Source organism: Chlorocebus sabaeus, chromosome 2 (assembly GCF_047675955.1).
Source record: "Chlorocebus sabaeus isolate Y175 chromosome 2, mChlSab1.0.hap1, whole genome shotgun sequence".
Taxonomy (NCBI): Eukaryota; Metazoa; Chordata; class Mammalia; order Primates; family Cercopithecidae; genus Chlorocebus; species Chlorocebus sabaeus.
In genome coordinates this window covers 68,426,189-68,449,786 of record NC_132905.1, presented here as the reverse complement: position 1 = coordinate 68,449,786, position 23,598 = coordinate 68,426,189, and the positions used below count along the sequence as shown (strand labels likewise).

Below are 23,598 nucleotides of genomic sequence, written 5' to 3'. Positions count from 1 at the left end.
TAATACTTTCCCAAAGCCTCATGGTGGAGGGTGTCTAATTACCTATTCCTATTGCAGAGAGGACAGGAGCTTCTAGCTCTTCCGCCCACCCCCTTCCACACATACACCTTGCTCCAGTCTCCCTTAGCACTTGTGATATGTTGAGTACCATTTTGTGCCATGGGAAATAGTATTATCATTTTGTTAAATATTGACTTCAAATTTAAATATTTGAACATGTGTTCAAACAGTATATCCCATTTCAGAATTTAAATAATCAGGCCAGGTATGGTGGCTCATGCCTGTGATCCCAGCACGTTGGGAGGTCGAGGTGAGTGGATCACTTGAGGTCAGGAGTTTGAGACCATCCTGGCCTACATGACAAAATCCCATCTCTACTAAAAATACAAAAATTGGCTGGGTGTGGTGGCACGTACCTGTAATCCCAGCTACTTGGAAGGCTGAAGCAGGAGAATCACTTGAACTTGGGAGGCAGAGATTGCAGAGAGCTGAGATTATGCCACTGCATTCCAGCCTGGGCAACAGAGCAAGACTCCATCCATTTCAAATAAGTAAATAAATAACCAGTCAGTATATCTGTCTTTTTCTGTATGCATCAAGAATGAATAAACGTAGCCTGGTACAAGGACATGTATCTCGGGAGGCTGAGGTGGGAGGATCACATGAAGCCAGACGTTCAAGGCTATGATCGTGCCTGTGAATAGCCACTACACTCCAGCCTGGACAACACAGTGAGACCCTGTCTCTAAATAAATACATTTTTTAAATGAATGAATAAATTTATAATTTTGTGATAAATGGGCTATCAGTTTACCTTGATTTGGGTATAGTTTCTGTGTTCTGAAATCGTTATTTTTCAAAATTTTCCATCCAGGCACAAGTTCTCACCTCGTGGGGTTTGTTAACTGGCTTTCTTTAGTAGCTCTTGATTTGTTTCACAACCACCTAATTTGAAAAAGTTAATGTATTTTAAAACTCCAAAGGCCTTCTATAAATTTTGATATTGTATACTACATATTATCCCTAGGTGAGAAATAATGTTTATTTACAGAAAAGCACTTATACCTCGGACTTTTTATGGATATGATATAGATAAACACCTGAAATTTCTGATGCTGGTAGCTACATCATTTTTTTATGAGGTCAATATAAACAATATAATATGAACAGTATGAAGATTATTATAAATGGCATATGTGAGCTAAGTAATTTTATCTTGATTTATGTTGTTGAGCTCATGAATTTTAAGTAATTAAGTTATGTTTGTTTTTGTCTCTCATTTCCAAGAGACATCCTGAGGCGAACCAAAAGCAAAATCCTTCAAAAAAGTTAAATATCTAAATCAGCAAATAAATTTCCATTAACTGCTAGTCTCCTTTCATAGACCCCTGTTGCTAGTTAATTTTTTTCTCTTCAAACGACTCCTATACATATTGTTCAGGTGCATGCTACTTCATATTTCACGTAATATTGTTTCACATAATACATGTATTTTTGAGTGTCTCTAAGACCAGATGAAGGAAAAACAGTCACAGTTATTAAATCAAGTGATTCTGTGCCTTTTAGCATAGCAGCAGAACAACCATGTTCAGTAAACGTGAGCCACGTTTCTCAGGGGAAAAATAGTTGGATCTTCTTGGGTATTCAATTTGTCAAACAGATTGCTTTTGAAATACTTTGGCTCTGTGCCATAGGATGTCCAAAGATGTTTTATGGTTCAAATAACTTAGTTCTTTAGGGGAAATAAGTGACTTTTCCCTCTTCGGTCTAGGGAAGAAAATTAAAAGCAAGTTGATTTTCATTTATCTTAACTAATACAAAACAGAATCTTGATATGCCAATAATTTTTTTATTGTAGTTCATGAGCTGTTTTTGATCAAAGACCCCTTGATACTAATAAAAGCTGTGAACTTTCTCCACCAGAAAAATGCCCATATTCCCCAAGTCTGCATGCAACATAGTATCCACAGGGCTGAAGCTTATTCATGGAACCTGGTTAAGAAATTCTGTATCTTCGTAATTCTGCATAAGTTGTTTGTGATTTAAAAAAAAAACTTGTTTTGGCCGGGCGTGGTGGCTCAAGCCTGTAATCCCAGCACTTTGGGAGGCCGAGATGGGCAGATCACGAGGTCAGGAGATGGAGACCATCCTGGCTAACATGGTGAAACCCCGTTTCTACTAAAAAATACAAAAAAAAAAAAAACTAGCCGGGCGAGGTGGCAGGCACCTGTAGTCCCAGCTACTCGGGAGGCTGAGGCAGGAGAATGGCGTAAACCCTGGAGGTGGCGCTTGCAGTGAGCCGAGATCCAGCCACTGCACTCCAGCCTGGGCGACAGAGCGAGACTCCGTCTCAAAAAAAAAAAAAAAAAAACACCTTATTTTAATATTTAATATATGTGTGTAGTATATATAGTACACATTTTATAGTTTTATTTTTTCCTGCATAAGTATTTGTTACATGCAGCTAAAATTTCTTGACTACTTAATAATTTCTTATTTAAGAAAGTACTGTAATTATGTGTTATTGGAAGATAATATCAAATTATTACATATTCTACCTAGTATAAAACATACCATACACTTGAATAGAATTCATAAAAGAAAAATCAAAGTTGTACACTCTGTACTATATTGCTAGATTAATTCCCAGCCAAGAAACATGTTTTGTAAGAGTTACTGGTTTTAGGAAAAAACTTAATTTTAGGAAGAACTAAGTGAGATACTGACTTTTGATACGTGGTAATTTCTTGTTTGTTTTCTTTCTGTTGTAGCAAAATAACTGTGACAAATTCCATGTGGATTTAATAGAATTTACAGAGTCATTTTAATCAATTTGCCTACCAGGAAAAGTTGATACTTTCAGTGTGATGAAATTTTCCTTAGCCATTTCCCCCAGTAATTTGCTCATTTCCTAGATACGTAATTTAATGATACCAGATTTGTTTGTCTCTTTGAATTTTCTTTTTTCTGAAAGAGTTAAAAGAATACTTCTTAATAACTGTAACAGTACTTGAGTCTCTTTAACAGTATGGAAAAGAATGAGAGAATAGTGTAGCCATCTGTTCCCCTATGTGAAGTGACTGGGTGTTCTGCAAGGACTTCGTTGTGGCGAAGAAAGGAGAGTCATTCACTCATTTTTTTAAGAGTATATTTCTTCATTCTATAGATTGCCTTCTCGGAAGTTCAACTTTTTAAAAAGCTTATCAACTTAGAAATCATCCATGTTCTGCTGATTTCAATTCATGCCATAGTAAACTCCTAAGTCCAAGAAAAGAGAAGACCCAGAATGCCTGCCTCTGGGCAGCACGTTGGTTTCCTTACAACTGTGTATCTCAGCAGTGTTTGACTTGGACGAAGGAAATTATAGAAAAACCTTGCCATCTTTAAATCTGGATCATAAGGTGCCAGAGCCTTCTGTTAGCTTATTTGTCATCTTTTTTTTACGGTTCCTGCAAGCTCTATTCCTTGGAGGTACTTGAAACTGCAACTGACATAATCAGTTCCTAAGATTGGTTCAAATGCTGCTAAACTCAAAAAGAAGTGTTTTTTAAAAATTTAAACATCTTTTTTATGTATTTGATACATTCAAAAATTATTTTTGAAACTGTGTCATAGGTAGGATTTTTTTTTCTGTATTCTTCAAAATCACTTTTTCTTACAAGTTTTTCAATTTTATAGTGTCTCTTAATATATTACTAGCTTTACTTGCATCTGCTAATCAGTGATCTGTAAATCCATATCCAGTTACAAAAGCCTAGTATAGAAAGGAAATGTGCAGTGTAATTCTTGGGGAAAAATGAAAAATCTTCATTTGGGCCTATGGGCTATCTATTATAGTATGTTGATACATCATGGCCAGTGTCCATTCTGGTTGTGCAGTACCTGTTGTTGAATATTTTGAATATCACTCATAAATACATTTTTTCCTAGATGAAATAAGTACTTTTCTTTATTTAATATATAATCAGATTCCTGAACATCAAACTGAAATGTTATTTCTCTTCCATCATTTCTTACTCCTTTGTATTTGACTTCAGCTCAGGGTTATTTTGCTTATGCTCTTTTCACTCATTCTTGCAGTTAGAAATAAAATTCTAAATGAAACAGACACTGAAATAAATAAATACTCATGTGATGAACAATGTCTAAGATTTAACAGATCCCCAAACTGGAAGAACACCTAAAGATCATCTATTCTGATTCATCTGCCAGCTCATGTCAGGGACCTGAGATTAGAATCCTGGTTTCTTGATTCCCAGTTCTGTACCTTTTAAGTATAGTCTTTTGCTGTAAATTATTTTTTCTGAGCCTATTTAGAATTTGATGGTATTGAAAATGAAATTTTCATTCATATTATTACTGATTACTAGTTATTCTTGATTCCGGGTTACTAAGAAAATCAATACTGCTGATTTTTTAACACTTAAGTTTTACATCCCTTGGTATGGCAGTGAGAAAGGTGATGAAAAATGGACTTATTTCTCCCTAGGGTTGATTTTCTGATCTCAGCACTTCAAACAGTCAGTGTGAGACTTCATCATTGCTTCCCAGTCTTAGCCTTCTTTTCCCCTTTCCTCCGTTCCACATGTCAGGTCTGCTGCCGTAGGGAGCAGTCCAATTTGTGCCTTACAAAGGTACCTTTTCCTGCTGTGTTCTGCCTGGATGTTTCCAGTGTCATCTGCTAGGTTCCCCACTGAAGTCCCTTCCTGCCTTCTTTTCCCTCCTTCCCCCTTCCCTCCTTTCCTTTTTTTCCTTCTTCCCCCTTTCCCCTTCCCCTTTTCCTCCCATGCCTTCCTCTTCCTTAGTACCTCCCCCAGCCTCCTAATCTCCAGTTAAACTTTTTCTTTTATCTCATTGTTCTCTTTTAAAGCCACTCAGTGTCACTTACAGTTTATAAAACATTTGTATATGCATTTTAACTTTAACCTTAGCAAAATTAGTAGGAAAAGGTTAGCCTAACCCTTAGAATTTTTTTCCAATAACGCATATTTTAATACTGACCTTCTACAGACAAATGGTCTGTCTTTGTTTTTCAATCTCTGAATGAATCTAAAGGTAGGAATTTTAGGGCCTGGAAGAAACCTGCCCATCTAGTCTCGCCAGTGAGAAAAGCGATAGAAGACAGGGCAAATCTTAGTCCTTAAATCTCCCCATAGAGGTCCCTGGGCCATGTACTGGGAGGACCAGCCCTGATTAGATCAAGAAATCAACTGGAAAGATACCTTGGCTCTACTGGGCACTTTGACTCATCTGATTTATTGTTGGCCCAAGTAAGATGAGTTTCAGTTGACTCAATCTATTGGTGACCATTTGATTTCTGTGGAATCAGGGAGTTTCTTCCTCAGCAGACATTTCCTTATTCTTCATATTTTCAGGTGTTTAAACTTGTGACTCGAGTACTTTAAATATCATAGAATGCATTTTATTTTCAGTAGCCTGCTAAGGAAACTACTGCTATTCCTGCAGCTAGTATCAAGTGAGGAAATTGGATCCAAGGTAGTCATCATCAAATTATAGCTTTTTACTTTCAACCTGATTGCTGGTTTAGTTTGGGGCAGCTAGCAACTTTAAGGATAGATTTTGTAAGAAAAGATGCTCTGGAAGAGGTGTAATTTGAAGAAAAATAGACCCTTGGGGGAAGAATTGAGCTCAGAGAATTGAGTAGCAAAGAGATGTCCATTTGTTCTAAGGCAGCTTAGTGAAAGGTGGAGGTGAGGTTTGAATGGAGGTAGTGAGTGAAGAAGAGGCATGTGTATTTTCAAAGTCAGTAGAGGTTGGTGTTGATAATCAAAAGAAGCTTAAGTTTTATTCATGATCCTCGCCATATCTTGGAACTGGTTACGTTCCATTATGATTGCTGAGCCTTATCAGTAGAGCTCCCCTCCTGCCCTTCGCTAGCAGCTTTCTTCTAGAGCAGATCATGGAAAATGGTATAATGTATATGGCTCATTAGAATATAATCTGAAGTGGCCTTTGGAAATCAGTCATGTCAAAATGTGGTGTGATTTTAGCTTTCCAAGTTGACTTTTTCCAACTCTGAAACGTTATCTCCTAAGTGTCCTAGGCTTCCCACTATGAATTGTTGCATGCTGATAAATAGTTGATGTATTTGTCACTCATGTCGCTACATGAGCTGTTTCTCGGTTAATTATAGGAGCTAAGAGAAATACATAATAAGCAGCAACTCCAGAAGCAAAAGTCGATGGAGGCTGAACGACTGAAACAGAAAGAACAAGAGCGAAAGATCATAGAATTAGAAAAACAAAAAGAAGAAGCCCAAAGGTGAGTCTTCTTTGGATTATGGACTCATCTGGAAGGAACTTTGAGGATTTACTATTCTTTGCCTGGCTTCTCCAAGTAGTTACTGCGCCAGAAAGAGCCTTCAGTCTTTAGTGTGCGTGTGAAGTGTGAGTGCAAACACAAACACGTGTATATATAAATCTTTGCATATATCAGTACCCCCTGAAGTTTTTGGTTAGTTCCCAGAGCTCTCTCAAGCTACTACTATGTAGATAAATGGAATTATACAAGGAAATTGGGACACTTGGTGTGCTCATTTGCATGTTAATGGCCAAAATAACATTTCTAGTTCACAGCCTTTTACTAACAGCTAACAGGGGTCGGAATGCCTGGTTTAAAATCTAAGCCACTGAGCTAGCGCCCCACACAGGGCTTCTCCAGCAGGGTCAGGGTGGGCCCCTCTGTTTCCCTTCTGTTTTTCAACTGCAAATTAAACTTTAGTACAAAAGGGGGAAATTTGCCACTGCTGCTTAGTGCGTAGGATACAGACATGTTTTTATCTGTTTTTGAAGATTTGTGTTTGTGACGTTTTTATTTTTACTTGTAACTTACTGTGGTAAATTGTAGAAATTTGTGTCTGATTTTGTTACTGGATATTTGCCTTTTAAATGTCAGTTAATTTTAGACTCCACAAAACAAAAATGACCAAATGTCCCAATGACAGCCTGTAAATTATAAAAGTTGGTAATTGAAATTAGATTAAGGCCAAGCACGGTGGCTCACGCCTGTAATCCCAGCACTTTGGGAGGCCAAGGTGGGCGGATCACGAGGTCAAGATATTAGGACCATCCTGGCCAACATGGTGAAACCCCGTTTCTACTAAAATACAAAAACTTAGCTGGGCACAGTGGCACGCGCCTGTAGTCCCAGCTACTTGGGAGGCTGAGGCAGGAGGATCACTTGAACCCGGGAGGCGGAGGTTGCAGTGAGCTGAGATCATGCCACTGTACTCTAGCCTGGCAACTGAGAGAAACTCTATCTCAAAAATAGAAAAAGAAAAGAAAAAGAAATTAGATTAAAAAGACGACGAAACGGATACTTGAGGCAAGTCATTAACATTAGTGGGCTGAGTTCAGTTAACCTGCCGAGAGCTGTGCATACTTTCTTATGAGTATGTAGAGTCGTCTGTTTGTTTTTCAGTGCCAGTGGGGAGGTATCTGGGGTCCCACACCAATTTACATGATTGTTTTATGGTTTTCTTGGGGGTCAGACCAAGGGTCTCCTCCTTGGATGTATTGATTAATTCCATCTTTTCTTACCTCCACAGTGTATAAAATGCTTTTATTATTCACACTATACTGCACTGAACTGTTAAATTCCTACAGAGTAGAAATAAACATAAAATACAGAAAAATACATAAAATAGCATAATACAGAAAATAGCATAATAAAAATATAATATGTAATATATATTCCAATTACATAGATAAAAACTACTCCAAATTAACTTCAGAAATTAGATGGTTGTACACTATATATGGTGACCTTTATTGGTAGAAAATATAAAGTAATTTTTTTTTTTTTTTGAGACAGAGTCTCACTCTGTCACCCAAGCTGGAGTGCAGTGGCATGATTTCAGCTCACTGCAACCTCTGCCTCCCTGGTTCAACCGACTCTCCTGCCTCAGCCTCCCAAGTAGCTGGGACTACAGGCGCGCGCTACCACGCCCAGCTAATTTTTATATTATTAGTAGAGATGAGCTTTCACGATGTTGGTCTAGAACTCCTGGCTGGTCTAGAACTCCTGACCTGGTGATCCGCCCTCCTCAGCCTCCCAGAGTGCTGGGATTACAGGCGTGAGCCACCGTGCCCGGCCACTGTTTTTATTATGGTTTTTTGTTGTCATGAATAACAGTATCCTTACCCCTCCAAAAAATGTTTTTATACTTTCCTAAAAGACATTTAAACATTGTAAATAAAATGTTTAAGATTTAAGTTTAAAGACTTCTGCATAAAAATTTCACATTCATACAGAGTAGCAATAAATGTAATTTTTTGACAATGGAGAATAAAAGTATAATTTGTTTCAATTATGTTCCTGTGGCAAATTCCTAATTCTAGCCAATGACCTGTGTGCCTTAGCCATGTCACAGGATGGCAGTTCAGGGTGGAGACTCTGGGACCAGGCTGCCTGGGATTGAAGCCCAGGCACATATGACTGTGTGATGTGGACAAGTCATTTAATATCTCTGCCCCAGCTTCCTTATTTGTAAAATGGGAGTAATACTAAGACTACCTACCTGATTCGCAGTTTAAAGGAGTTAATATATGGAGAGCTAGTTATTATTATATCATTTGTTATTACATACTAGTTTCATTTAAAGTATTTTCTGACTTTATAAAGTATTATAGAATGAGAAAAATCATTCTCAGTCTTTTACTGTGGGTTTCAGGTTGAGGCCATCAAAAATTACAAGGCCTAGATTTAATTACAATTATCTATTTGTGGTAGCTACTTTGAAAAGCAAAATCAAAGTAGTTGAAGTCAATAAAACAATCACTTGCTTTCAGCTTCAGGCTTGGGGAGCAACATGTGCGCATGTAAATGTGTTGTACCTTTTGCTGGGGGGAAATTTTAGGGATCTGATTGATCATGTACTTATTTTAAGTGATATTTCATTTACAGTGTTGAGTGTATTTTATTTTTATAGAAGTTATGTTCTCTGTGTTTTATGGCTCTGTTTGGTCAGTTTAATCCAGCTTTATTATTAAGAAGTATGTTTCTTATTCTTGTAACCACTTTATAAAATACATCAGAAATTTTCTGTGTTTTCCTAAATCATGTGATTTCTTCTCACTCAGAACTGAAGCCCTGATTCAGTTGCCCCGTCTGAAGAACAATGTTCCCTTGATGTTTCCCATCCCATTTACTGGATGGAGCTTTTTTTGTGAAAAGAGGCAACAGTAGTGTTAACTTAGAGTTGCTTTCTTGCTGTAATCAAGTGTGTTTGTTGGCAGACGAGCTCAGGAAAGGGACAAGCAGTGGCTGGAGCATGTGCAGCAGGAGGACGAGCATCAGCGACCAAGAAAACTCCATGAGGAGGAAAAACTGAAAAGGGAGGAGAGTATCAAAAAGAAGGATGGCGAGGAGAAAGGCAAACAGGAAGCACAAGACAAGCTGGGTCGGCTTTTCCATCAACACCAAGAACCAACTAAGCCAGCTGTCCAGGCACCCTGGTCCACTTCAGGTATTAGAAGCCAAAAATAATTCTAGAAAATAAGTCATCTTCTCTCCCAGATCCTCCTGAAAAACGCCCATATCTCATCAGGACCTGTCTTGGCTACATTAACAGATGAGAACATCAGTCTCTTATTTTGAGCATGGCAGCTCTTCTTTCCCCAGGGTCAGTTGAGATCTGTGTAATTCTCCCATCACCATGCCAGCCTCTGGCCCACATTACACCGGCATCCACGAGTCCTCTACAGAGTTAACAAGTGGCATGAAGTTCCACTGGTCGTATATGCTGCAAAAGAACCTGCTGTTTCTCTGGTTTGTTACTTCCCTCCCTGGAATTTCTGAGCTGTTTCTGCAACAGAAAGTGGCACCTTTCACCCTTGCCTCCACTGATGGGGTATTCGCTATCTTCGGTCTGCATTGCATAAAACTGCTTTTACTTTTTGAAAAGTGGCAGCGTTTTGTCCTTTGAACATAATTTGCTTTTTCTTTTCTTTACTTCTCTTTGCTTTTCTTTTTTCTTTGAGACAGTCTCACTCTGTCACCTAGGCTAAGTGCAGTGGCACAGTCATAGTTCACTGCAGCCTCAAACTCTTGGGTTTAAGCAATCCTCCTGTCTTAGCCTCCCAAGGAGCTGGAACTATAGGTGTGCACCACCATGCCCAGCTAATTTTTTTTTTTGTAGAGATGGAGTTCTAACTTTGTTGCCCAGGTTGGTCTTGAACTCTTGGCCTCAGGCAATCCTCCCACCTTGGCCTTTCAGAGTACTGAAATTACAAGCATGAACCACTATGCCTGGCCTAATTTGCCTTTTTTTTAAAAAAAAGGATAAATAAAAGACTGAACAAAAAGATAAATGAAAGACCGATCTAATTGGAATAGCTAGGAAAAGCTATCCTTTATAATAACAGATGTAAGCTAGAATGTATTTAAGATTCTTGTGTGGTTGTGTGATTGTACAGTTTTGCAAATAATGCTCAGCGGAAGCAAGTCGTTGCTTTTTCTTTGTGTGGCAAATTATACCAATTTTGCTTGGTCATCCGTGTGCTTCTTCAGTGCTGCAGTATACAGAAAGAAAAGAAAGAAAAAACACTTCCAAGCTATTCTGTAAAGGTTCACTGGTTCCCAGCTGCATAGTGAGCTGAGATGGGCGTGAGGTATGGAGCTGCAGTAGGCACCTACCTGCCTTCAGATTCGTGCAGTCCAGGGGAAAGACTGGCAGGTCATCAGACCTACACAGTAGCAACCATGTCATAGGAGGGGCAAATTAATTTTTTGATAGTTTTTTTCTATCTGAAAATAATTTCACCATTGATCTTAGGCAGTTAGTTTAAGTTCTTCATGCGTCCTCCTAGTATAAATGAAGATTGGTTTTTTCGCCTTCAGTCAGTAGGAAATCTTGCATGTCATACAGTTCAAAATCATGTGGAGATAATACTTTACCCTCATTGCTTTCCGGATAAGAGAGTTATATGTCAAAATACTTGTAGCTCTTGAGTAAAAATGCCCAAAGTTCTGTTATTAGTTGTTGCTAACCAGAATGCAAAATATCCTCTGCTCATGTGCATGTTTAAACATTTTGTATCACTTAAAATCTAAATTATTTTCATCTAGGGTTCATCCTTAGGCTCATTATTTCCCAAAGAAATGTAGAGGAAGAGTTTCTTCATCGGGGATTATCAGTATAACTGAAATCAGCACTTGAGTTTTATATGACCATGTTAAAGAGCCTAAAACATCTGCATTTTCATGTTTTGGTATGGAAACTGGTGCCTCTGTTCCCTCCCAAACAAGTTTGCTCCTTGGCTGATGCAGACTCTGGGTCGTATCCTAACTGCTACATTGTACTCCACACACTGGGTAGGGAGGAGGGGGTATTGATGCTTTACAGATCTGCACTGCTAGAGCCCAAGCCAAGAGGCAGAGACAAGGAACCTTTAGGCAGCCTGGCTGCACTCAGCCTTGGAATGACCTTTGTTTAGAGGGAGTCACCAATGAACTCTCTGATGGGTTTGAGTTGCTGACGTCAGATTTGGCTCTGTTTTGGCAGTCAGTATGTGTTTCAGAAATTCCTTGAATGGAGGGAAATAGTTCAGAGGTGAAGATAGGCAATAGAGGAGAGGTTAGTTGTTTGGCTTGTTGTCATACATTTGTGTTCTCTGTAATTATTTATTTTTGTCCCCCCACCTTTTTTGTAAACAGAAAAAGGTCCACTTACAATTTCTGCACAGGAAAACGTAAAAGTGGTATATTACCGGGCACTGTACCCCTTTGAATCCAGAAGCCATGATGAAATCACTATCCAGCCAGGAGACATAGTCATGGTAAGAAAGACTCCAGTGAGAGGGTCATTTCTGTTGAAGATTAGCCTCTGTCCTCTTGTTTCACTTTATTCAACAATTGTGAGATTGTCAGTGAGTATGAAACCCAATAATTCAGCATCTAGATTTTTAAAGTGTAAGCTCAATCTTCTTTCTTTTTTATTAAAATGAAAGATGGCATTTAAAAAATGTATCCCAACATCACTTTAAAATTGAGTTGGTAAAGACAATGTGTTCTTATTTTTAAATCTATAAATGTCTGATAATTTCAGAGTTTAGATTACTACTTATATACTATGAGTATAAATATATGAGTATAAATATATATGTAATACATATATTTTATATATGATGTATAGACTATATACTAGCATGCATGTGTATATATATTATATATAATATATACTAATGTGCATATGTACATATATATACACACACACTAGGATCCTCCGAGGTGGGAGGAGGCCAGGAGTCTTTAAGAAATAGTTATAAGTGCAGAACACTCTATCATCATTCTCATAATTGCAATAACTTTTGTATCTTTGCATCAGAGCATCTTTTTTCCCTTTAATTATGTGAACTTTGAATTATGTAAAAAGAGTAATGAATTACACAGTTAATCTGCTTTCCTACTCTGAACCAGAAAATAATTTAGAATTTTACTTTGTTACTGTTTCTTTCCTTTAACTAATAACAATCTTATGATGTAACGAAAACTATAGGAACCAGTTTAAGAAAGAAAATCAAACATGGTTGATCTAAATCATTTTCTAAAAGAAAATAGTAGTTCCTTGTTCTAGTTACTCACTTTTAGAGTCTTAGAAGTCATCAACTTTGCATTACTCTTAGCACTTTTTTTTTTAAAGATAATTTAGCTTTTTTTGTTGTTGTTGACACAACTTCTCACTCTGTTGCCCAGGCTGGAGTGCAGTGGCGTGATATTGGCTCACTGCAACCTCTGCCTCCCGGGCTCAAGCAAAGCGATTCTCCTACCTCATCCTCCCAAGTAGCTGGAACCACAGGTGTGCACCACCATGCCCAGCTACTTTTTATGTTTTTTGTAGAGACAGGGTTTCTCCATGTTGCCCAGGCTGGTCTTGAATTGCCTGGGCTCGAACGATCCTCCCATGTCAGCCTCCCAAAGTGCTGAAATTACAGGCATGAGCCACCATGCCTGGCCTAGAATTTGTAAAGAACTATGCAAGTTAACAATTGAAACAACATGTTTCTTGCCCAAGGACTGTATGTCTTTGAAGTATAAAGGGTGTTGTACAGGTGATTATACTATTACTCATGCATTCATCTTGCCATATACACATCGTATCTGTGGATCTTTAATAGGCTAAAATACATAGAAATAACAATATGTTTAGCACTTAGAGAAATCAATTCCTATGTCCCCTTTTTTCCTAATAGCGCACTGCTTTCTTTGTAATTACCATGGGCTAGAAGAAGCAAGGCCAAAAATCCCAAATTATTTTTTCTTTTCTTTTTTTTTTTTTTTTTTTGAGACAGGGTCTCACTCTGTCACCTAGGCTGGAGTGCAGTGGCATGGTCTTGGCTCACTGCAACCTCCACCTCCCAGGCTCAAGTGATCCTCCTGCCTCAGCCTCCTGAGTAGTTCAGAGGTGTGTGCCACCACACCCAGCTAATTTTTATTTTTATTTATTTTTTTGTAGAGATAGGGTCTCCCTATGTTGCCCAGGCTCCAGATCTTTAAAAGTTAAAATCACCTTAACAATAGTGAAAACCTCTTCAAATATACTCCATGGCTTCATTCAGCACACAGTTATTGACTGAAACATGCTGGGTGCCAGTCTTACTCATCCTTTACAGAAAGAACTGTTGGTTTGGGCACTCCACTCTGCGCACACAAACGGTAACTCGAGCCAGCAGGGCATGTTTGTCGGCTTTCCTCTGACTTCACCACCTGCTGTTTCCTACACCGTGGTTTCTAATAGCCTGAAGCTACTTTACTCATACTGCCTCGTATTTGAAGTAGTGTATCCTGTAAAGCAGATTAATTGTAAAATATGTAAATACCATGTAATAGGAATCTAAAATTTCTGAAAATACAATGTCACATCAGTGAGGACCTCATTACAATTTTTTTTAACGTTAAACAAACCAGCCTGCTATTTTTGAAACTGGATTTCCTTGCAACACAAGGTGCAGAGAAGCAGCTCGCTCTCATCCTAAAGTAAGGGAACGTTGTGAAATGTTATGATAAGGAAATGTTGCAGGTGATCTGTATCTTGATGAGAAAGTGTTGCTCTTTTTCGGTAACATATTTGGGCTTCACCTATAATCCTAGGCCTGTTGAAACCTTTTCCTCGAATTGGCTAGTTAACCACCAGCTTGATGAGATGCGTAGAGTTTAGATATGCTGTAAGAATAAAGCATGTCATTAAACATATATTTTGCCTTGCTTTCAAACCTTTGCTTTCCTGGTGGAGGTTAAAGGGGAATGGGTAAGTGTTGCCTAACTGTCAGGAAGTCTGCATCTTATTCGATGTTTTGTCCTTTTAAGTCACTTGAATTCTGTGTAAGTACACATATCTCTGGGTGTTGTTGTGGCAGTAAAAATGTGTTTGAGTCTGTGTAGTAGGTTGTGCTTAAAAAAAAAAAAGTAAGTCATAAGTCTTCTCAGTTTGTGTACTGGGTTTCTTTTTGCTAGATTCCTTTTAAGGACTAACTTGAATGCTCTGTGTTTGGCAAGGAATTAGGTCAAGTCTTCATCTCAGGCCATAGACAAAAAGGAGTTCCAAGTAGATTAAACATAAAAGATACAATTCTGGGAAGAAAAAATTTTTAAGGAGACTATTGGAATAATTTTCTGGCTAAGAAAGGCCTTTTTAAGCTATAAAAACCAAAAGTCATAAGAGGCAAAAATGGACAGTTGACAATATGCAAAAATTAAAATGTCTATATTTCAAAATATATGAGACCAAGGGTTACATAAAGGGTTACCCCTGTTACATAAAGATTCCAAACAGTTAACTTTGAAAGACACCCACAAACCTTAAACAATTGGCAGAGGGTGGGAAGGGACATTCACAGATGAAGTAAAAAGTCAGTTATTTAAAAAATACATGAAAAGATGCTTAGCTTCTTGGGCGATCAGAAAAATGCAAGCTAGAAAACAAAATAGCATTGTTCCTCTATCAAATGAGCAAGTTTAAAAGTCTGGTAATATCCAGCTTTGTCAAGAGTATAGGACAGTGAATATAATATACATTGTTAGCATGGTTGTATAAATTGGTTAAGTGATTTGGAGGGCAATTTGGCAGTGCCTGTTTAGATTTAAAATTCTCATTCCCTCTGCCCCAAAAATTCTATTTTTCTCCTTCCTCTCATGCTTTTCCTTCCTCTTTTGGGCAGATGCACAAATATGTGTGTACATGGATGTTCACTGCAGTGGTGTTGGTAAAAGCAAATGAACAGCCCAATGTCCATCAGTAAAGGGATGGTTTAAATAAATTATGATATAGCTAAAAATAATGAAGATTAAAACTTATATAGATCATATATACATATAAGATTTCCATCAAAAAAGCAGAATGTGTGCAGCATAATTGCATTTGGTTAGAAATAAAACTCTATATATATTCATGTGTTTATAGTTAACAATTTTGAAATATATATATGAAACTGTTAACAGTGGTTACCACTGGGCAGTAAAGAAGGGGCTTTCATGTTGAATTTTATAGACTTCTATGTTATTTTCATTTTTATAAATGTATTTAATTTATAATTTTTAATAAAACTAAAAATAAATTAAGGACAAGTATAACAGAGAATATCTACCCAGGACTGTAATAGTGTTTATTTTATCTCAGACCTCCTAAATATGTAATGAAACGTAGAATGTACTACTAGGCATAATTAGTTGGCTTGCGGAAGGGACAGCAGTGTTTCAATTTTGTACTACAAAATGCATTGTGATACTCCAGGTGCCATTCAACTGTGTTATCATTGTGAGGATAACAATCAATGCAAAAAGATAGATATTGACATCTAATAGCAACAGGTTTGTATTTTTTTAATTTCATGAATTTTGCAGGTAACAAGGAGCATGAAACATGTAGTACAACATTACTGTCAGTCTCTCTAGGTTGAAAAATCCGGGGTTCACTTTTACTTTTGTGGGCACAGTCATCATCAGATTCTCAGATTCCTCAAACATCTTTGGGACATAGGTTACTATAATATGTTCGATTTTTAGAAGTCTAACAATGTGACAGTGTTTTCTTTTTCAATGTAGGCAGTCTTAGCCTTAAAAATAATTTGCTTGTAGAAAAAGCCCGGTTTTATCCAAAACTATAATTTTTCATGGTTAACAAAAATTTAATGTGATACCTTGTATATAACACTATTCTCAGTGCTGTTGATAATAGAAAATTACCAAGTCTACCATTCATATGGTTAAAATCTTTTTAGAAAAATCTAGAGGAACACATGAAAAGGCCAATATTTGATGAAGTTCTCAATAGATACTCACTAACTCTGCTAGGAATTTAGAGGAGGAGAGGAATCCGTGTGAAGTGATGTGCTCAGCGAGGACTGAATGCTTTCCAGTTGAGTTTGACCTTGATGGCTAAGGCTTAGATGCTTAGAAAATATATGGCCTCTCTTCATCTGGAAGTCTCAATTCTTAGAGGGTGAATTAAATCAAGTTTGACATCCGTAACATATTAGTAGAACATAAGAAACGAGAAAACCTATGCTCACTGCTGTTTTGTTGAAGTTTATCTGGAGAACACAGGCTGGGTGTCTAAATCAGTACAGTCTTTTGGCTTTCATGGGCCACATTGCAAGAATTGCCTTAGGCCACACATAAAATACACTAACAGTAACAATAGCTGATGAACTTTTAAAAAATCGCAAAAAAATCTCATAATGTTTTAAGAAAGTTGATGAATTTGTGTTAGGCCGCATTAAAAGCTGTCCTGGGCCACATGCAGCCCGTGGGCTGTGGGTTGGACAAGCTTGGTTTAAATGCTATCCTTGGACTGGTGCAGGCCTGAATGCATCCAGATTGCTGAGGGAGCTTCCAAAAAATAACCATGCCAGGGCTCATCCCCAGAGATTCTGGGAACGTTACTGCACATACAGCATTCAAAAGTCCGACCAGGCGGTTCTGTTAGGGAGTCAATTTCAGGAACCACTGATCTAACTTAATCTCTTGTTCATGTCAGGACTAATCCTAAAGCATTTCTAGAAAATATCCTCTTAAAAATACCCAAGGAAGAATGGACTTCTTTAGTAGTTATTAGTCATTAGCTAGTCAGTTCATTCTGGAAATTGTTTGTCTTGGTGTTACTCTTATACCAATTTTTAACTCATTGTTTTCCTTTTCTTCTCTTGACAGACATTTTTTAAAATGTAGCCAACAATACCTTTTTCCTCTACCTTCTATAGATTTCCGTAGATTGAACATCAGAATACAGCTCATTTAGTAACAATTGGCCGTAATATCACTGCGGTTTTGAGGGACCAATATACACATGATTACAGGGTTGGCTCACATCTGGCCCAATCACTGCCTGTTTTGTAATAAAGTTTTATTGGAACACAGCCAGGGTCCTTCATTCACATATTGTGTGCTACAGTGGCAGATTTGAGTAGTTGCAACAGAGGCAAAATTTGCCAACCTCCAGGTTGGAGCTTTAGAAAGAGTTTTAAGGCCAGGTGCGGTGGCTCACGCCTGTAATCCCCAGCACTTTGGGAGGCCGAGGTGGGCGGATCCCGAGGTCAGGAGATTGAGACCATCCTGGCTAACATGGTGAAACCCCATCTCTACTAAAAAAACAACAACAAAAAAAAGCCGGGCGTGGTGGCAGGCACCTGTAGTCCCAGCTACTTGGGAGGCCGAGGCAGGAGAATGGCGTGAACCCAGGAGGCAGAGTTTGCAGGGAGCCGAGATCACACCGCTGCACTCCAGCCTGGCAGCAGAGCGAGACTCCATCCAAAAAAAAAAAAAAAAAAAAGAAAGAAAGAATTTTAATATCCTCATCTAGGAATTTGGAGGAGAAATCTTATATTTCAAAACCGGTGAATCCATGAAAAATGTTTTGCTACCTGCGCTCCTCAACACATCCCATGCAGCCACTGTCAGCTGGTCTGAATACACAGGCTAAACCTGTTTGCTACACTTGTTTATCGTGTTCTGTGAGGGAAAAAGGAATTTCTGCTTCCCTCCTTTGTGACAGGGTCAGAGATTTTAGAAATACTAATCTCATCTAATGAAGATGGCAGCCATTGAGCGTATAAAAATTGAGAAAAGAGGTGTAATATTATCAGCCTTTGCCAAACGGACTTAAACCTGAAGTGGCTGCTTTGTATATTTGACTGTTGCATCAGTGAGCTACAATATGCAGTGTGTAATTACTAACATTTTGTAGACCAGCTCTGTAACATAGTCCCAGAAATGTGAGCAATATCTGGTGGTTTGTACGTCACTTTAATGATGTTTCACTAGAATTACCCCCAAATACGTTGGGGTGTTACAGTGTGGCTGATAAATGAAATTGTATTGAGACCAAGATTGTTAATAATAACATCTCCCTTATAGTCCCCAGTAGGTAAATGTACATTGTGTAAAAAGTCCACGTTGGAACCAGTCATATTACAAAGCCATTTGTGTTCCTACTTCTTGGTCTGCCATAATCTTATGTTTTCCAGAATTGGATTGACATTTTGGGTAGTTTTCCAAATCCAGGAAGAAATGTTTTTTATTTTCATATGTTGACCTTTCTAAGTGGTTAATTTAATTTGGGTGTTAAGAATGAATGTCTCTTGCATCCCCTGAACCTTAAACTGTAATAATTTATTAAAACTGATGTATACTTGTAAGAGTAAATTAAACTAATTGAAACTATTGTTTGAGGGGCTGTTGAGACCAGCAGATTTCTTTGCTTAAAAGTGAAATGCTGATTTCACTGTTGTCCTTAGGGCTGGGAGAAGCTCTTGCTTATGGAGATAAGAGGCTGATATGGCCCCCCTCCTTCACTCCTAGGTGTACACTGCACCAGCAGACTTTCTATCATATCTGGGGACAGGCTGGGTGCTATCAGTTTACTGGAGGGGGAGGACATTTCCCCAGGGCTTCAGATCACATTCCAGATGTCCACCAAAAGTCTTTTTTTTTTTTTTTTTTGAGACAAGCTGGACTGCAGTGGTATGATTTTGGCTCACTGCAACCTCCACCTCCCGGGTTTAAGCAATTGTCTGCCTCAGCCTCCCAAGTCGCTGGAATTACAGGCATGCGCCTCCACGCCCAGCTAATTTTTGTATTTTTTGTAGAGATGGGGTTTTACCATGTTGCCTAGGCTGATCTGAAACTCCTGACCTCAAGTGATCCACTTTGGCTTCCCAAAGTGCTGGGAATACAGGAGTGAGCCACTGCGCCTGGCCTAAAAGTCTTATTAACCAGTCAATACCCTGTGTTTCAAGGGAGTGACAATAGATCATGGGACATAATTAAGCAAAGCAGCTGACCTTTGAGGAGATCCAAAATGAGCAGACGAGTAGGAGTTCCCATCAATCGAGGGATCCACTTGAGCCCCTAAAGGATTGCTTATAACAAGAAGGTAAACCTAGAGAAACCTAGAGGGAGTGGGGGACCAGGCAGTTAGAGTAGGGAACTCCTGAACAGAGAAGGATATTGTTACCTAGAGTGAAGGTAAAGTCAAGACCAGGCTTTTAGAACAGGACAGAATCCCAAGGAAGAGAACTATAGCACATCAGAGCCGGACAGCAGGAGAGATAATGTAAAAAAAAAAATCTGACCTGGTGCAGTGGCTCATGCCTGTAATCCCAGAACTTTGGGAGGCCTAGGCGGGCAGATGACCTGAGGTCAGGAGTTCGAGACCAGCCTGGCCAACATGGTGAAACCCCGTCTCTAGTAAAAATACAAAAATCAGCCGGGCGTGGTGGCGGGTGCCTGTAATCCCAGCTACTTGGGAGGCTGAGGCAGGAGAATTGCTTGAACCCAAGAGGCAGAGGTTGCAGTGAGCTGAGATTATGCCACTGTACTCTAGCCTGGGTGACAAGAGTGAGATTCCATCTCAAAAAAAAAAAAAAAAACACGTTTAGTCTGCCAGGCATTGGTGTAAATATTTGTCAGTCCTCACAGTGAGCATTATAATAAGACAGGTATTTTTATTATCCCCATTTTACAGACGAAAAAACTGAGGTGCCACGAGATTAAACTTGCCCAAAGTCAACCAGTTAATAGATTGTAGAACTAGCACTTAAATTGAGATGATCTAACTGCAGAGCCCTGTTCTTGATCATTGCACTTCACAGTCTTAACACTAAATTATTGTGTGTTTGGCTCATGCTCCTAACCCATTCCTGCCTGACATCATCTTTGGTCCTAGAACCAAGTTGGCTGGTCTTGACTATTGAGCCTACTGAGAAGTCTGGCAGCACCTGGCTGTGTTTCCAGTGTGGAGCAGCTGCAAAGTTATAGTGTGTCACCATATCACCAAAATGTAAACAAGGCAGGAAAGACATCTAGCCATTTGAGTTTAGCGTAAAAGAAGATCCAAATGGGGGAGAATTTATCTTAAATCCTCATCTAGAGAAACAGTTGGGGCTGCCCAGAAAAAGAACAGTAAGAACAAAACAATGACTGGAAAGTGGCTGGTGTGTTCATGTGGGTGTGAGTGCGAGCAGAAATGAAAGAGCTGTGAAGCCAAAAATTCAACCTTTGGAAGTGTTATTGCATTTTATGCAAGGAAACTCCTTTTTTGGTTGGTTGGAGAATTCTCAGCTTTAAAAATTGCTTTTATCTGTGATGATAAAGTTTCCCTAAAGTGGAGCAGCAATCAGGCATCCCCTACTTGCTGAATATTTTGTAAATAACAGGTAGAATTCAGTAGTAAGCCTTGCTTTGCGTTCTGTTTTCTCCACCCCAAGCATTTGTTAATTCAAATAAGCTAATAAGTAGTGAACCCTATTAAGTAGTGAACTCACTCTCCACTGAGTACATGCAGATAGATGTTTGGTTTCTTTAATGTAATCATTTTTTGCTTTATTTTTAATTCATTTTTACTGAATACTTGAGTGGATTAGGTAACTGGTATTTTTGTCAGATTTTTCCAAAATCATTGTTAAGACCCTACCTACTCATGTCTGATTTCTAAGAAGCAACTTTAATGTCCAGTGAAGTGTTTGATGTTTTACTCCTCAGGCAGCATAAGAAGGGTAAAATAAGATATAAGATTTCATAAGATAAGACTGTTATAAGAATTATAATAATGAAAATAAAATTTTTTTTGAGACGGAGTTTTACTCTTGTTGCCCAGGCTAGAGTGCAGTGGCGTGATCTCAGCTCACTGCAACCTCTGTCTCCTGGGTTCAAGCAATTCTCCTGCCTCAGCCTCCCGAGTAGCTGGGATTACAGGCATGCGCCACCATGCCCGGCTGATTTTGTATTTTTAGTAGAGATGGGGTTTCACCATGTTGGTCAGGCTGGTCTTGAACTCCTGACCTCTGGTAACCCGCCCGCCTCAGCCTCCCAAAGTGCTGGGATGACAGGCATGAGCCACCGTGCCCGGCCCAAAAATAAATTTCCTAATAGCAAATGTGATTGTCCTCCAAAGTCATTCTCCTATTGCTCATAAAATAGTAGGGACAACTCGTAAAGAAAAGTAGAATCATTTTGGCCATTTTGGGTGATCCATTTGAGTCAGAATTAAAATGTAAACCTTAAAAGCCTTTGGTGTAATAAATGGCCTCTGTGAAATTTTTAAACAGTATAATTCTGTATTTTCCTGTGCACTTTTGTGAATATGCAAGTTGAATGTATACGAAAGAAGACCACAGGACCTTAATAAAATTGATTATTGCTGTAAATAATCACTTCCTTAATTTTCTCATCATGTGTCTGTGGAGCTTTTAAATGCCTAAACACAGCAGTAGGCAGCTTTGCTTCCCGTGGAAACCATTTAAGGCCATGGTTTTTAAAAAAATCTTCCTTGTCCCTGTACTGAAATAAATACTACTTACTTATTGGAGGTTTTAAGAGTACTGAATTTATATTGATTGCACCCTTTGCTTTCAACTTTAAGTAATAAACTCAAGTCAAATTATTTTTAATAATGACATGACTTTCTAATGAAGCCTGTCAAGTCACTTCCCAAATCATGATATTTAAATTCCATGCCTCAGGACTCCAGGCACTTTGTCTCAACTGCCATTATTAGGAAAGCATGGGGTAAGGCTTTTTTAAAAAGTACAGAGAATGAGAACTTGAATTATAGTGCATTTTTTTCAGCATTACTGCTTAGACTCTTTTCCCAGACACTTGGACTAAAATGAAGAAATTCCTATGCCATATGTCAGTCTAAAGAGGGCAGAGGCTTGGGACTTCCCTGTAGTTGGGTGCTGGGTCTCTTCGGGGGTTGATTTAGTTCTACTTAAATTAAAGTTGTGACTTTTTCTACAGGTGGATGAAAGCCAAACTGGAGAACCCGGCTGGCTTGGAGGAGAATTAAAAGGAAAGACAGGGTGGTTCCCTGCAAACTATGCAGAGAAAATCCCAGAAAATGAGGTTCCCGCTCCAGTGAAAACAGTGACTGATTCGACATCTGCCCCTGCCCCCAAACTGGCCTTGCGTGAGACCCCTGCCCCTTTGGCAGTAACCTCTTCCGAGCCCTCCACGACCCCCAATAACTGGGCCGACTTCAGCTCCACGTACGTGTTGGTGGGCTCTTTCTGATGATTTTTGAAATCCCAATTTGGTCATTTTTTCCCCCCTCTTAAGTATTTTCATAGTCTTGGATTGTCCTTCTATGTGAGGGGACTGGCTCATTTTCGATACTCCTTTCTCTGGCTGCCAAATTGGAGATTACAGTCCCTGAACTGGATTTAATGATGTCATTGCCCAACAGTGACTTACCATGGTACAAAATGAAGCCTGTTATCTTGTTTTGTTCAATAATGTATTTGTATCTATCATTCTTGTGGAAGAAATGGAGAAATACAGTTTCCTAATAATCTGTTTTGACATCCATGTCAGTCAGCAAATTTTCAGAGTCATTTCCTGCATGCAAATAGCACTTTTTTTTTTGCCAGGCAGAAGCAAAAATTGAATTCAGTCATGTGGTTCTGAATAAGATAGAAAGCTGTTTCCTTTAAAGCTTTCCACTTTCATTAATCTTATACAAATGTACAATAGAATGAAGAGTTGTTTGCACTTGGCCATGGTTAGTTCTGTGCCCTGGTTCATCAGGGCATTTTAAAAACTGTGTGTAAGCAGAGGTTTGAAATGATAGATGAAATTGTTGTTCAAACTTCCAGTTATAGGGCCATGACCAAGATGAGCAATTGTCTAAAAATATTTTATACTAGGATACAATTATGAGTGATTTGAATAAGAAGTGTTTAAAATTTTTTTTCAAGTCTAATCATCTTTCAGAAGAAACATATTGAAGGCAAGGAATCCAGATGTATTGCTGGAGAAGAATCAGATGGAACAAAGAGAGGGAAGAAAGAATAATTACCCAGGGTAGGAGGAAGTGGAGGGAAGGATGTAAGGAATAGCAAGTTTTTCATACTTTATTTTCACATAAAAGGCTCAAGGTGTTAAAGAAGGTCCCCCCATCTAATCTCTCCTGTAGAAAAAAAATAGCCTTCCATTAGCTTGACTTCCAAGTTGAAACTTTCCCTTTCCTCTTTTGGTCTTGACTGAAAAGTTCTGAGTTTCTAAAACTAAAGCTTAGGCTAAAATAGAAGACTAATGCCATATTTTCCAGGATTTGTTTTGCTGGGGATCAAATCAGTATGCCTCTTC

General features: G+C 38.6%; 1 protein-coding gene across 6 annotated transcripts in view; it reads left to right on the top strand.

The window, feature by feature from the left end:
- Positions 1 to 23,598, top strand: part of ITSN1 (intersectin 1) — a 246,702-nt gene that overhangs the window by 141,146 nt on the left and 81,958 nt on the right. For all 6 annotated transcript variants that reach the window (XM_037990809.2, XM_037990807.2, XM_073009637.1 and 3 more), the window contains 4 exons: positions 6,155 to 6,282; positions 9,258 to 9,487; positions 11,677 to 11,798; positions 22,252 to 22,499. In XM_037990809.2, coding sequence (XP_037846737.1) covers positions 6,155 to 6,282; positions 9,258 to 9,487; positions 11,677 to 11,798; positions 22,252 to 22,499 — 728 coding nt within the window. The remainder of the gene's footprint in view (positions 1 to 6,154; positions 6,283 to 9,257; positions 9,488 to 11,676; positions 11,799 to 22,251; positions 22,500 to 23,598) is intronic.